Source organism: Hippopotamus amphibius, chromosome 3 (genome assembly GCF_030028045.1).
Source record: "Hippopotamus amphibius kiboko isolate mHipAmp2 chromosome 3, mHipAmp2.hap2, whole genome shotgun sequence".
Taxonomy (NCBI): domain Eukaryota; kingdom Metazoa; phylum Chordata; class Mammalia; order Artiodactyla; family Hippopotamidae; genus Hippopotamus; species Hippopotamus amphibius.
The window spans coordinates 74,039,357-74,056,289 of NC_080188.1; the positions used below are offsets into that span (position 1 = coordinate 74,039,357).

A 16,933-nucleotide genomic window follows, 5' to 3' on the forward strand; every position below is an offset into this window, starting at 1 on the left:
TGGGGGAAGAGTGTGACTGTTAAGGGGTAACCCTAGGGGGTTTTTATGTGATAATGGAGCAGTTATTTATGATGATTATGGTGATGGTTACTCTAATTTACACCTGTGATACCAACCTCATAGAACTATATATCCTGCCACCAAAAAAAACAAATTCAAAAGCAAAAAAACTAGAGAAATTTTAATAAGGACAGTAGCTAAGTTAATAATATTGTATCAGTACATAGACAATTTCTTTAAAACAAGAGAGATGACTATATATACACATTATTAGTTTATACTTTTATATAACAGTATATTAGTTACACAATTCTAACATTTTTAATGCTTTCTTCCTGAATATCTAGACAACAAATAACAAATGTGTTATGTGATAAATGTGATAAAATTTTTAAAAAAGTTTCTAGTTTTGCCACTCAGATTATTTAATACTATTACTAAACCAGCTATGATTAAAGAAAAACTATTTTCCCCTAACTTCCAAAGTTTGAGTTTGTGGGGTTTTTGCTTTTTGTGTGGTTTTTTTTGGCCATGTGGCTTGTGGGATTTTTGTCCCCCTGACCAGGGATCAAACCCATGCCCCCTGCATTAGACAAGTAGAGTCCTAACCACTGGACCTCCAGGGAATTCCCAAAATATGAGTTCCTAATTCAAGAAGAGTAACTACTTGAAAGGGAAAGGAAACCTCTGGATAACACTCTTTAAAATTTACCTGACTATAGTCATAACCAGTGGGTATTACAGGATAAATTCAATTGGTTGGTATGTGCGGGATAAACAACTGATGCAATATTTTAAAGTAGCTAAAAACAAAACAAAAAGGTTGAGGAAGTATATTAAAATTATAAATAACAGTGATAATACTTTGGTTTTTGTGTCCTGCCTTTTCCCTAAGGAATAGAAAGTTTTCCCTTTTTATCTCATCATTTAAGTGACAGAGTTCTGTATTGATGGCTCTTTTTCAAACGGGGTCATTAAATGATAGGGCAGTTAAGTGCCTTGCTTCAGGCCACAGTGGAAATGACTGGTAGGGTCAGAATCATATATCAGGACTCATGCTCTCCTTTAAGTGTCTTTGGCTTCATAGTGAAATTAGACTATGCTAAATCTCTGTCTGAACACCACTCCATTGAATGAGCAATAGTTAATACTAGAATACTATCTATTTTTTAGTAGGATGGCTTCCAGAAAACTTTTCTGCTAGCACAGTACTACTCTATAAGCAATATAGCAATACTTAGTCATCTCAGTCCATAAGCAATATACTTAGTCATCTCAGTCATTTCATTTATTCTAATTTAATTTCTGCTCTGTTTTTTTTCTTATTTTTTTCTTTTTTTAAATTCAACAACTTTAAGTTCCTGAATGAGTTGGAGATGTCAAGAACTATTCACTGTAATGGACCTAGTTTCTTCATCCTAACCTGGTATACAAACTTCCTCACAGGGAAGATAATATCATTAACGCATTCTGTTATCACTTACTTTCTTCTTTCCGTTTCAAATCTATGGAGTAGTTTCCGAAGACCACCATTCTTAAATCCCTGAAAATGCGCAGCTGGGGCTCCCACAGTGATGACATCGTAGAGAGCATCTGGAACAAAAATGGACACGGAGATGAACAGTTTGCAAACATTTATCTCCAGCATACTGTTTGCACTGAAGCCTACACACTGTGGGAAGTTTGAAAAATTATTCTGTTTAGTTTTGCAGGAATAACAATGAATTTGCGTCTCAAGGGGGCAAGAGGAGCTAATCAATCTTTCTAAAAGCCACCTGTGCACCTAAACAAGTTATAATATTTCTTAGGTTTATGACTACATCTTAATTATATGCTACTGTGTAGAACAGTGTGTTCTCTCATTCTTCTATATACTTACTGAGATAACATGTTAATTGGTCTTTTGTGTATTTTACTTTATTGAGTTTTGCATCATTTCATTTGCAATCATATTGAATTCAACAATAATGAACAACCTTTCAACCAAACGTTGCAGAGAAAAGAAGCAAAATATTAATGCATTTTGACTCAAGGGCAGAATAGTACTAGTGCATTTAAAAAAATCAGTACATACTAGTTTCCTGCCTGTGTATACTAAATCTTACACAATTTTGAATGCATGCAATTGAATTTTGCAATTTCCTTAGGTGACATAGAAAGAATACACAAAATGTCTCTTGATCTAATTTCCAGTGAGATACTTTGTTTTTTAATAAAAAAAAATCCATACATTTAAATTGAAACTCAATCCTTTGATCTTGAAAGCCATCAAGTTTGATACATATTAAGTTTACAGCTTCAAAACATGCCATTATTTTTACATTGTAATGAAAAGTATCCCCATAAGGAGGAAGACAGTGAATGCCCTCTTGTTAAACTACATTTTGTTTGAGAAACCTAATTTCATAGTATATCCTTTTCAAATTGATTTTGGTATTGACACCTTGATTCTTTTTCCAATCTCATTTACAGGGAAAACATAAATTATTTTATTAGTTTCAGGTAAACACCATAACTTCTTCATAGTGGTTCAATCCAAATTCACCTGAAATAGTTTTTTTTCCCTTTTAATAAAATATGTCTTCAAGTGAAAGGGCTTCAGCTGCACTCAGAGAACTCAAGGTCACAAAAAAACAGAAATACAACCCAAACCAAATGGTCAGTAAGGCAGATACTGAGCAATCACTTAATGGGTTCCTGGAGTGGTGAGCTCTTGCCCTTTTAAAAAGTCACTAATCAACTAGAAGTCATCTTTTCTTAAAATAGCAACATATTAGACTTGTGTGAAATTTTCAGATTTCTTAGTCCAGAGGATTTTAACCTAGCACTAAGAAAAGGGTTTTAAGGTGTCCAGGAACAGATGTGAATTGTATTAGTGCCTCTGTTCTAATTCATGGAAAGGGGTCATAGCTCTCTCAAATGATCATGAGATCACCAAAATTGCCAACACTAAATTCTAGTCCACCTTCACTCATCTGATGAGAAACCTGAGGACCTTGAGAAGTTATCTGCTTTGTCTGAGGCCCGAAGACCTCATACCCAGGGACTTCTGACTTCTAACCCAGCGATGGGGAGCCAGTTGTTTAAGTTACTGACTGGACTCTAGTTCCCTGGCTCCGGATTCCAGCTTTGCCATGTATAAGTTGTGCAGCATTGGGAAAATTACTAAACCTAAGTCTTGGTTCCTCTGCTAGAAAATGGAGCGGAAATTAGTTAAAAGAAGTAAGCATTCAGTAAGCATTATCTATGATTATTTTCCCTATAGAAAGGAACCCTACCAAGTAAGCAAAGAAGGCTGATATTTTAACTTTTGCCTATTTCTCCATAAAAATACAATTTTTAGTCTGAAAAGGAAAGTGATACTGAGACTTGGTTTTCTGAACAAGATCAATTTCTGCATTAATTTAAAACTACATATGACAAAAAATCATCATGATGCTGCAATGAAATATACCGCATTTCTGCTAAAACCTGGGTGACCAGCTGTACCAACCATATATCAAAGTGACTATAAACTGTATCCATATGTCCCACCAAGCCCACATTAAATGCATTCCTAACTCAGTTTTCAAAACCAAGTTGCCTATGGACTTTCACTGCATCCAGAACAACTTGTGGCCTCTCCAACACTCCCCAGCAAAAGGAGAAGGAGGAAGGAAGTGGAAATCTGAGTGGAGAGAGCAGTCTTAATTGATGGAGATTAAAGTGACTTACTTTCGCAAAATCTGCAAAAGCATTTGTGACCACAAACTTGTTGCTAGGGTCCCTTGTAGAGTCTTGTAAGGACACCCATGCACTTGAAGAGCCCTGAATTTAAGCTTTATTAGCTTGATGGTGAATCTGTCTCTTCAATTTATCCATAGTTGCAGGCATCGTCCAAAACTACTTTCTCTTTATCCATCCACCTCCCTGCTGTTGGGAATCTTAATCATTTGTGCAGGAACCAAGAGACTTTGCAACAGCAGGTAAAGGAAGAGATTGAGCAAGTTGTTCAAATACGCTCCACTCAAAAAAGAGCTGATTATTTACCTCTAAATCTAAATGAAGGGACTTACATTTCTTGATTTCATCTATAGTAGAGAACTTCCAAAGTTACAAAGAAGCTCTTTCATATCCAAAGTTCTGACTTTTACTCCTTTCTATTCAATTTTCTATTTACGAACTCATCCCTTTTAGAGCTTTATCACTATATTTTTATAGAAGCCTATAAAATCTCCGTCTCCAGCTAGTCCTGACGTCCTCCACCTAAATAATCCAATACCTAACTACCTTATGAAGATTTCTGAATGTCAACCATCTATTAAGCTTAACTCATTCTGACTTTTTTTTTAACCTGTTAGAAAACATTTATTTTACTTATCCAGGTTTTATAAAGATATATTATTACCAAACATGTAAGTTATATATTCTAAAATGCTCATTGAAGTCAGTTGTTCATTATTTTGTTCAGCAAGTATATTTTAAATATATTCTAGGTTTCCTAGGTTTTTTTTTTTTATTGACGTGTAATTGATCTACAATGTTGTGTCAGTTTCAGGTGTACAGCAAAGTGATTCAGTTATACATATACATACATATATGTATATATATTCTTTTCCAGATACTTTTCCCGTATAGGTTATTACAAAATATTGAGTATATGTCCCTGTGCTATAGAGTAGGTCCTTGCTGGTTATCTATTTTACATAGAGTAGTGAGTATATGTTAATCCCAAACTCCTAATTTATGTCCCCCTTCCCCCTTTGATAATGGTAAATTTATTTTCTATGTCTGTGCATCTATTTCTGTTTTGTAAATAAGTTCATTTGTACCATTTTTTTTTAAGATTCCACATATAAGCAATATCATATGATATTTGTCTTTCTGTCTGGCTTATTTCACTTTGTATGATCATCTCTAGGTCCATACATATTGCTACAAATGGCATTATTTCATTCTTTTTTATGGCTGAGTAATATGCTATTGTTCTGACTTTTCCTGCTCTTCTTCTCTGGTTCCCTCTGACCCATGTAGACACTTCATTCCTTTTAGTCTTCCAGAGTAAAATCCTCAAGATCTGAAGATCATTTCCAATTCCTCTCTTTCCCTCAACATTATATCTGATCAGTTCTAACAACTCTGCTACCAGAATTTTATTCCCTCTTACCCACGTTAACCACCTTTGCCTTGACTCTGGTCTTGCTCATGTCTTGTCAAGACTCCTCCTGCCTCTTCAGTCTTAGTCCCCCTTCATCCACAACGCAGTGGATCGCTTCTCCTGCGTGGGTGGCCACTCAACCACTCTGCCCAAAGCACAGGCTTTGGGGCTTATATATCTCCTCATACATTTCAAATATTAAAGAAGAACATTCAAATGCCTCAGCATCACGCACGGTTTAAGTGCTCAATAAATGTCAATGAATAGATAAATAAATATCTTGAAGGAAAATTCAGTTTGTCATGTTTCTTCTGATCATACAGGGAATTACTATTCTTAATTGAAGAATAAAAAATTTATTGTCCAGAAACAAACATATTAGAATCTGGAATATATGTATCTCCAGGGAATGGGCTGTGAATGAATATATATCCATTCATGGATCATATTTTACAAAATAACAGAGAGCTTATGATTATCACATGCAAAAGAATGAAATTAAACCCTTAGAACATGCACACAAAAAATCAACTCAAAAAGGATCGAAGATTTAAACAAAAGACCTAAAACTGTAAAAGTCTCAGGAAAAAACCATAGGGAAAAAGTTTCATGAAATTGGTCTTAACAGTGATTTCATAGAAATGACACAAAAAGCACAAGCAACAAAAACAAAAATTAACAAGTGGGATGACATCAAATTAAAAGGCTCTGCATAGCCACGGAAACAATCAATAGAGTGAAAAGGAAACACAGAATTAGGGGAAAAAAATTTTCAAAACATTTATCTGATGTGAGGTTAATCTCCAAAATATGTAAGGAACTCCTACAACTCAATAGTAAAAAAAATTAATTACTTGATTAAAAGACAGGCTAGTGACTTGAATAGACATTTCACCAAAGAAGATATACAAATGGCCAATAGGGATATAAAAAAAAAGCTAAATGTCATTAATCATCAGGAAATCAAAACCACAATGTCACATCTGTAAGGGAGGTTATTATCAAAAAAAAAAAAAAAAAAAAAAGACAAGTGTTGGCCATTATGTGAAGAAACTGGAATCTTTGCACACTGCAAAATGATGCAGCTGCTGTGGAAAACAGTAAGGGAGTTCCTCAAAATATTAAAAATAGGACTAACATATGGTCCAGCATTCCCACTTCTGGGTATTTATACAAAATAATTGAAATCAGGATCTCAAAGGGATATTAGTACTCCTGTGTTCACTGTAGCACTAAACACAATAGTCAAGACATGAAGGCCTAGATGTCCATTAGCAGCTGAATGGATAAAGAAAACGTGCTGTATACATACAATTAGAATACATCCAATCTTCAGCCTTGGAAGGAAATTCTGCAATATGTGACAACATAGATAAACCTTGGGGGTATTAAGCTAAGTGAAATAAGCTAGGCACAAAAAGACAAAGTAACTATGTGAGGAGATGGATGTATTAATTAGCTTGACTTCAGTAATTATCCACTGTGTATATGTATGTCAAGACATCATTTTGCACACTTTAAATATATGATTTTTTATTAAAAAAATTAAAACAATCTCATTGCTCTTTGGATATTTTTTACAGTTTTAATTTTTGACATAATTTAAGGTTACAGAATACTTGCAAAATTGGAACAGAGTTCTTTCTGTATACCCTTCACTGGGGTTCCCTTATGTTAATATCTTACATAGCCACAGATTAATTACCAAAACTAAGAAATTAATCTTGTATTATAACATTAGGTAAAGTAGATCTATATTCAGATTAGTCTTTCACTAACACCCTTTACTGTTTTTAGAATCCAATCCAGGATTCCACATTTCATTTAGTTATCATGTAGTCTCCTTCAATACATGACAGTTTCTCAGTCTTTCATCTTGACCTTGACACTTCTGAAGAGAACTGGCCAGTTATTCTGTAGAATGTTCTTCAGTCTGGGTCTGCCTTATGTTTTCTTGTAATGATATTAAACTTCTGCACTACTGAGAAGGATACTATGGAGGTGCTTATGCCCTTCTCAGTGCTTCGTATCAGGAATAGGTTAGGCTGATATGTGTTACTCGATGTTAACCTTCATGCATTGGTCAAGGTGACGTCTGCCACTATCTTCCATTGATTCTTCATTGTAAAGTTACCAAATACATTTGAAGGGACATACTTTAAGATTAGGCAAATATCCTGTTTCTGTTTAAACTCATACCTGCTAACCTTAGCATCCACTGAGGAGTTCTGCCCGTGGCGATTATTCAAATGACAATTTTCCATTTCCCTCATTCCTTCCCAATGTATTAACTGGAATTCTTCGGGAAGGAATTGTTGACCCTTCTCCTTCCTTCATTTATTTATTGTTATTTATTAACATCAATACGAGCCCACGGGTATTTTGTTCTTTGGTTCATAATCGAACCCTAGCTTTCTGTTTAAATTGGCCCAGATTTGTCCTCTGGGAGCTCTTTCAGGTTGGCTCCTGTGCCATTTATTATGCCTCTTCTGTCTTTTGTCTTATTTACTTATTTATTTTTTGATATTTGAACACTTCCTTACTTTCTAGAGCCACAAGACCCTCCAGGCTCATACTTTCCCTGCCTCAGCCGTGGAATCAAGCTGTCTTCCGAGGAACCCTAGTCCTTTTTATGGGCGAATGGTGTCAGAAATCAAATCCTAGGAGCCATTACACTCATTGCTGCCACTTTCAATCCCTTTCAGTAGCTCGAGCGAGAAATATATGTATGTGTGTGAACTTGTGCACACACACCTATATTTATTCATTTAACTATCGTTCTATCTATACTAACAACAACAAAACCACGAGTCAATACTGTTACCTCTGACTTCAATTCAGCATCACAAGATTCCTTCAAGCCTTCCTTCCTTATCTCTAACTTCTCTCTCTGACTTTGGGAAACTTGACTGTCCCTACCTACATATTTAAATCTCTGGTCAATCCTAGTGAAAAATAAAATAGCTTCAGAATTGTTAACCCAAACCTCTGTAAGAAACGAATTTACTAACAAATGTACATTTTTTGTAGAGTTTTGTAAATTTAGCCTTATAATAGCTAGTCCTTTCCAAAGTTTACATAGGCCAGGTCCTTTCTTTCTCATGTTTTTCAGTAAATTATCATTTTTATAATTATCTTTACCACTTATTATCATTTAAAACAAGGCAACAAAAATAAGTTAATAAAAGCATTTTGGAGATAGAAAATTCTATGGAAAAGTTATGTAATAATTAGTAGCACAACAATCCCAATTTGAAAAGAATAAGAATAGAAAGGAATCCAATTTCGTAACATAGTTACATGTTCTCAAAGGCGAAGGTACCAGGAAGTAAAATATAGAAGCGTTCCCCAAATATCCTTCCCTTTTGGATTTCATAGAACACATTCCAAATAGGCAAATAGAAAATAGTATTACTGTGGTTCAGCAGAGCTAGAAGTGCAGCAAACTATCTAGATTCCAGAAGCCATGTCTCCTACCTCCCAAGCCGTCATATCCTCCCAAGCCAAACATGATATCCCATTAATAGCAAAAAGTCTTCTCTGAAGGGACACTGGAGTTTCTGCATGGATACTGAAAGAACAAATAAGGTCTCTCTTTTGCCTCTCACTTTTTTCTCTATTGCCTTTTGATTTTACCCATCTTGATTAGAACCATTTCTCAAAAAGCTGGGATCTTATGTGCATATTTTACAGAGGTTCAAAGAGTTCAGGCTTAAACAGTGCTTGTACATTCGAGGTTCAAAGAGTTCCTTTGAGGTGTTAACTTTTAAACATTGATTACTGTGGTACTGTGATTTATAATATGAAATAAATATTTGGTCTTCATCCCCTTTTCTGGCACAGGTTCCCAAAACCCTGGGAATTTCCTAAATGTGGAAAGCTGCAAAGGTGTCTTCTGTTAAGGTAATGAGGTGACTTTTGGAATGCACCTAAGGATGCGGGCTGGTGGCCAGTAAAACCAACCATGAGATTAGAGGGTTGAAACTTTCAGTCCTTTCTCCCTTGACTCTGCTATGGAAGAAGGGCTGAAGTTGAGTTCAATCCCCAACGGCCAATTATTTTATCAATATTGGCTGTGTAATGAAGCCTCCATAAAACCCCAAGAGGACAGGGTTTGGAGAGCTTCTGGGTTGGTGAACACGTGGAGATGCTGAGGGAACTCAGACCATGAAACCTCCATGCCCTTTCTCCATACCTCGCCCGATGCATCTCTTCCATCTGACTCTTCCTGAGCTCTATCCTTTAATAATAAACAGGTAATCTAGTAAGTAGAATATCTTTCTGAGTTTTGTGAGTTGCTCTAGCAAATTGGTCAAATCCAAGGAAAGGGCTGTGGGAAGCTGTTTTATAGCCAGTTGGTCAGAAGTATGGGTCACTACCTAGACTTTCAATTGGCATCTTAAGTAGAGGGCAGTCTTGTGGGGCTGAGCCCTCAATCTCAATCTGATGCTGTCTCTTGGAAAATAATGTCAGAATTAAGTTGAATTGTAGGACACCTAGTTGGTGGCTGTGGAGAGTTAGACAAATGACAATGTGGGGTAACCCCCCTACCCCCATTGGAACTGGTTTCATAATCATAAATAACTAAAGAGTGGTTCTGAAGAACACAATTAGAAAGTAGCTGCTGAACTCTGTTCTCAGAATTTACATGACTTTAAGCCAAAGAAAACAGGTTTATTCTTTAGCTATTAGGTATCTTTGGTTTATCACGTAATCTGAAGTAAGAACATACTGTGTACAGCTATATAATCCCTAATTTAGTTTCCGTCACAATTAACACTGATTACTAATTTTTTTTAAAGTATCATCATTCTTTATGGAAATCACAAAATCACAAGACTCCAGGGAGTCTTAATATTTTGCAATTGTTAGATAATTATCAGTCACCAATACCACAGTATTGGAACAGCTAGGTTATGGCCCGTTCGTCCTTGAAGATCATTTGCAAGTACTACAAAAATTGTAGATAGAACTATGTAGACCATGGGAATTATTTTCTGGTCTCTTAGTTTAGTTAATGAAAAAAGGTATACACTTAAATTCCCATACTCTCAAGGAAGGGAGGGAATACGGGGATATGTGTATAAAAACAGATGATTGAACTTGGTGTACCCCCCCAAAAAAAATAATAAATTAAAAAAATAAATAAAAAAAATAAAAAATAAAAATAAAATAAAATAAAATATGAAAAAAAAAAATTCCCATACTCTTTCTTGGCCTGAGCAGTTGTACTCTTTTAAATTTAGTTAGAATGAACTTTTTCCTCTAGGAGAAGTCAGATATACAAGAAAAAGAATCAACAAGAAATTAAAATTCTAAGATAACAATCAGATCAGTGATATTTGTCTCAATTTAAAATTTTCCTCATTTTATTCTGCTCTTTAAATAATGTGTCTTTGTGATATGAATAGCCCTCAACTTCCAGATTTCTGGTACTCAGACAATTATAACAATCTAGGTGCACATTTTATTTTAAAGAAAAGTTAAGCAAGATAAATGTAAAGTCCTTTTCTCTCTTTTTTTAAATATAATATGTCTATCTTCTTTCTTTGATATTTTATATTTTAAAAACTCCTTGGCTTTGTGAAAATGGCATCATATACACCATATGAGGAAAGTGGAGTTCAAGCTACTGAGTCTCATCAGCTAAAGATACTAGGTTGGTTTGAAATCTAATAGTAGGGCTGCCTCATAGTGTTTTAAAAGCCATTTAATAATAGAAATGAGATAATAAGTCTATTTTTTTTCCCACAAGATATCTTTAAAATTCCTACAACTATAAAAATAGTACTGATGAAAAAAAAAATGTAGACATGCTGATCTCATTTCAAGGAACAATTTAAGCATAATACCTGACTTTAAAATGACCCACAAAATGACTGTGACATGAAATCACAAGACAATAGGGAATTCTAAGGGAAATCTGTTTCAAAATAGTCCAAGCAAGTTGGCATCATGATTAAACACATCTAAAAGATAATTGCACTTCACTGATGAGGTGATACACCCAAACTCCTGAGATACAGAAATCAGGGAGCTCTAAATAGCTCCTCTTGTTTCCTCCTTCCCTCTGTGTACAGATTAGAAGACTAAGGGGCAGAGAGGTTAGCTGACTCATCCATATTAAACAGTAAATCCTGGTCGATCTTGCACCTGATTCCAACTGCAGCTTTGTGATATAACATAGTAGGTTCTTTCTTTTTTCCTTCCTCCCTTTCTCCTTCCTTCCTTCCTCTCTCTCTTTTCTATGTACTATATGATATCATGTGTATATAACATACAAAATAACTTAAATATAGAATAATACCACAAGAATCCATACTGTATAATACTCACAACTGTTTTTCTATGAAAGTAAAATATACTGGAGAGGGAAACTGTCTTAATTTCAGGGATTTGTGTTATTGTTGTTACTGCTGCTAAGATCTCTATTGTGGTGGGTATTCTATTTGTTGCATTTAAGTAATGGACAAGGATGAAAAATTAACTTAATGGGTCTGGGGGCACCTGAAGTTAAATGAAGGTTATTTCATTTGTCACTATGAGACATGACAACATTAGTTCTGCTCTGTTACTTGTTTCAAGAGCTGGACATTAGCCTTGTCTTTGGTGAATCTGCCTGCTACTGTTTGCAAAGCTGCCTCTCCAAATATAGCAGGCATATTAATCAAATGTGGATAGATGTAATTTACTAATGGTAAGAATGAAAATAGATGTAAACTACATCTAAATAACTCACCAGTGAAATACCAAGGCATGGCCAATCTTACTTGCATCATTACCTTGCAAAATGTTGTCTGTAATTCAGCTAAACATTCAAAGCAATAACCATGGATCTTAAGTACATTTAACTGTGATTCATTTAATCTGCTAAATATATGTTATACAAGCAAATAGAAAATCTGACTGACTACCATCTATAACTTCTAACCATTTTATTTTGCAAATAAAGAAAATCGAAGCCCACAAAGATTATTAACTTGGTTAAAATTTAAAAAGTAAGGGGTAGAGCCCCCCAAATTCAGTCAAGATTTTAATTTTTATTATTATATATCATTGGTGATGCAGTCTATAAAGCACCCACTTTATCTGAATTTCAATTTAAAACAACATTTACACTTCTAAAAATGTTAATATTTTTAAAACATGTAAATTTAATATTTAATATTATACATAGAACATGCATATCATTCATATATATAAATATATGAGTATATATATGAGTATCCTTGAGGGGGAAAACCAATATATAATAGAATTCAGTACTTTTGAATTAATTCTTTGCTGTTAGACTCTCTAGTTCTTTCCCACGTTTTCTCCTTAGGTCTTCAAAGAAAGGAATCAGTCTTCCTGAAAACTGTGTCCAAAACCTTCTAGCTGATGAGTTGTACCCTACTTCTGTAACTTCAAAATCTTGCTTTTCTCTCCACTGTTTGATATTTGTCATCACAAATAAGAAATTCTTTTATACATCTTACTATGGGTTGAATTGTGCCCCCACTCAAGAAAGATATCTTAGAATATGACCTTACTTGGAAATAAAGTTTTTACCGATGCAATCAAGTTGAAATAAGGTCATTAAAGCAAGTCCCAATCCAACATGACTTAATCCAATACGTCCTTAATGTGGAAATTTGGACTTAGAAACAGACACAGTGAAGATGACGTAAAGATAGAAAGGGGAATGATATGCCAAGACGGAGTATCTGTGCGATGCACCAACAAACCAAAGAAAACTAAAGATTGCCAGCATGCTATCAGAAGCTAGGAGGAGGCAAGGAAGGAATCCCCTGTAAGTTTCAGAGCAACCATGGCGCTGCCAACACCTTGATTTTAGACTTCCAGCCTCCAGACTGTGAGGCATTGCATTTCTGCTGTTTATGACTCCCACTTGGTGGTACTTTACTATGGCAGCTCTAGGAAACTAATACATATCCCATTAAACTGATTAGAAGAAATTCTGTTTGCTTTTCTAAATGTCTTTCTTTTAGTTGTCAGTTTCTTCCTTTTACATTGGAGAAACAAAACTAAATGCCCTGTACTCATCCCAATTCATTCTAGTCTATTTTCAGATATTACCTTGGAAAAAACAGCACAGTGCAAATGGTTCCTTGGTTTTCAAGAAATAAGTATAAAGTAAAAGGCAACTTAATAATTTCTCTTTGTTTGGAGGAAGTATTTTAAGGATTATCATGAACTATTTGAATGCATATTTAAATATAAATTTATACCAATCTGGCTCCAACAAAATAGCTGGTTTGATGATATTGCTACCCATCTGTGGTTGTAACCACCTGAGTCATCCTTTCTCTCTTTTCATTCATCAGTCATAAACAGATGGGTAGCAATATCATCACTTGCATGTGATGATTTTTCCAAAATGCCACTCTAAGTCATCTTTTCTCTAAATCTGGCTACTTCTTTAGTTCAAGGTTTCAACGTCTCTTGATAGGCTCTTAACTGATCACTTTCCTCCAGTTTTAACGGTCCTGATAAAACTGACGGATCCGTTTTCTTCCAATGATGGCAAAATGCCACATGTATCATACAAACTATTATTGTTCATTCTGTGTGTTTTACATGCTCTAGTTCACTTAATCAGGAAGGGAACAACACTGCTTAGAAAGATTAAATAAGGCTTAAGGTCATATATAAAGTGGTGAAGCTGAAATTCTGTTCCACTCCAAAACAGATAAACTTTTTACTACATCATAAAGGTCTCTTCATTTCAGGCATTAGAAAAAAAAATTATGTTGGTTGTCAGATAGCTTTTGAATGTGCTAGCTTCTTTATGACTTCAGTTTTGATGATTTTTTAAAAACTATTAGATGTTATGTTCAACCTATTAGCAGACACTCAGTAATCAAGGAAGAGTTCCTGAATGCCTTAGGCCAATCTGTCTCGTTTTTAACTCAGTTCTTTCATTTGACATAATTTTTGATGAACAGGATGCAAGTTAAAATTTCAGATAGTTGATAAGGGTTACCAAAGTTAATACAATTATATACCAGAATGATTTTAACTACATTTGAACTTATACGTTAGCTGATTGTGTATACATAATCAGTACGTACAAATTTTTAAAAAATTACTTTTTCTGATTGTAAAACTTCAGGTAATTTTGAAGCAGACAGATTTTAACTTTTTAAAACCTCTAAGCTGTATGTTGGGACGATGGCTACAAAATTGGGTGTTAGAATGCTTCTAGATACACAGATGTATCTGTGTATGTTTGTACATGCGTGTTTGTATGTATATGCTGATAGACTTAGCATGAAGGATTTGATGATCTAAAGCAACCTTTCACTTCCTAGGAAGATGAGTACTAGTATGATGACCACAGCATTTACATTCAAACAGAGAAAGCTTTGAGAGGGAAAGGATGTGGAGGGCATCACTAACAAAGATGTCGGACAAACAGACATAATATGGGACTTTTGGGGATAAACAGGGGTAGGTGGTCACCCTAAACATGCATGAAAATTTATATAGCATCAGTTAAAGAAAAAGGGAGATGAGAAAAATATTTAAAATACATTTACTGAGAAATGGCGTGGAATTACATAGAGCTGCAATGAATACAACACCGTATCATTCACTCTAGAGCTATTCAGCTGTGTTATGAAAATCTATATGTATTTTCTTGAAAAATGTATCTCACAACTGAGTGCATCAAAATACTCTACCACCTTCTATCTGATAAACCTGCTTCTCATAGGGAAGGGGGTGATTCTTGTGATAGTCACCCCTAAGTCAGAGAAACAACACAGGAGTCTGCCTTTGGACTTTGGTTTCTCAGGATAGGCACAAAATGAACCAGTCTTGTTTTTCTTTTTTTCTAATTCAAACAGTAGCACAATGGGGAGCTATTAGGTATTGCTGATCATACTTAAGAAAGCTAATACTCATTGTGCATAGTCTTCTGTAACTCAATTCAGGTGCCAAATTTACAAAGCATTGCCCAGAAACACAGCAATGAAAATATAATATAGGCTTATTTTGTAGTATTTAGGGTCATTATCAGCTTCAAATATTTCATCTTCATCTTTATATACCTGCTAAAATTTTAATTCTGCCAATAGTCAAGCCTTTTAAGGAAGTACACACTAACATAATTTGCCCACTTGAAAAAGAATAACATATATACTACCTTTCAAGTGAGGGCTGTGAACGTGCATTCTTTGCAGATGTAGGTTTATGGGAACAAATTCTAATGTCTTCTCTCCTTTGCTGCTGCTTGATTTGAAAGAGGACCCTAGGTGGAAAAAAACATTGAACAGCATTAGTAAATAAATTGTGTGTGTGTTGAAAAGTGCATCTGATATAGAAAAATGTTAAAAGAATTTCAGAAAGAAAAACATAACCTGTATGAGTTGCTTTTCTTCTCAGAAATTTAATTTTAAAAAAATCTCAGTTATCCCTATAATGATACCATGAGGTAAAACAGCGCACTTTTTTATTTCGTTTGTCATGCCAAGATGGTAGAGTTGTAAGTAAAAGTTCTCTCCCTCTCTCTTTTTTAATCTTGGCTTTTCTATGTCCATAACAACAGTATTATTGTTTTCACATAACATGCAGGAAATTCATTTCAGTTTGAATATGTAAAGTCGCTGATTACATACCTGTTTCCTTGCTGAGTTCTGTCAGGATGTCTTGATACATATTTACCATTTGATCACAGTGGGTAAGGACATTGTTTCGTAGATTGTCCCAGTGTGGAGAAAGCTCACCAAGTTCTTTTAGCTCCTGGTTTCTGTTAAGAACGGAAAAGAGGAGAAAATATTTATTTTGATCTTAATGCCGTACACAAAAAATGCTTAATAAGGGTTGTCTGATTCACCATCTCTTTCACGAAAGCTCTGCGTTTATTAGGGAAAAAAACCATTTTAACACAAAGGAAGATGTGAATAGTTTAGGTGGCACAAACATTAAAACCTCTGTATGTCAAAGAGCAAAAAAAAAGTTTAAATTTACTGATAAGAATTTCACAAAGATGGCAAAGACTTACTATCCTTAATATAAATAGAGGGTGTTCAGTTAAAATAAAATAAATAAACCTCAATAGAGAAATAGCTAAGTTCTACGTTTTGACTATGCAAAGTGAAATAATTTGGAAAGGGCTATCTGACTATATCTCAAGGAAACACAAAATTCGGGTAATCTAGTTTTACATATAATATAACTGTAATCCTTTTATAGCCCATAAGTAGTACGGTCAGGTATGACTTTGTTCGTCTCAATTTCTCCTGAGGACCATTTAAGTAAATACTATATGCCTATATTTTGTCCCCTCTTTATCAAAAGAAGAGCTAATCAAGTCACCTAGGTTTTAATTGTTAACTTTTATCTGATTCTCTGCCCTTTAGTCAAATTAATTGAAATCATCAGAATGTCTTTTTAAATTATAATGATAAATGGTTTAATATGCTGCTTAGTTAGATTTCTTATTCATTTCTGTAACCTTTTACCAACAACATTTTCATGAGGCTAATTTAACCAGCAATAATGAACCTTCTTTGCTATTTTGGCTGTGAAACATGCTAAATACCAAGCTAATAAATTCTGAAGACGCAGAATCTTTAACATCCTGTTAAATGCAAGAATAATGGATGGTGTGCAAAAATGTGACTTGCTTTCAAATGCTCCTAGCTGCCTTCGTTTGGTTTCAGCGGGAATGTGATAGAGTATTGCTGCATCTTCCATCTGAGGTCTTCACAATTTTTGTGAACGTTAATCTCCCTCTCAACTTTTCCACAGGTTAGCTTTCACACAACATTCATGGAAATAATTAATCAA

General features: G+C 34.7%; 1 protein-coding gene across 9 annotated transcripts in view; it reads right to left on the minus strand.

The window, feature by feature from the left end:
• Positions 1-16,933, minus strand: part of INPP4B (inositol polyphosphate-4-phosphatase type II B) — a 746,563-nt gene that overhangs the window by 147,681 nt on the left and 581,949 nt on the right. For all 9 annotated transcript variants that reach the window (XM_057725716.1, XM_057725717.1, XM_057725718.1 and 6 more), the window contains 3 exons: positions 15,760-15,890; positions 15,288-15,392; positions 1,485-1,593 (listed from right to left, as the gene is read on the minus strand). In XM_057725716.1, the coding sequence (XP_057581699.1) occupies positions 1,485-1,593; positions 15,288-15,392; positions 15,760-15,890 (345 nt within the window). The remainder of the gene's footprint in view (positions 1-1,484; positions 1,594-15,287; positions 15,393-15,759; positions 15,891-16,933) is intronic.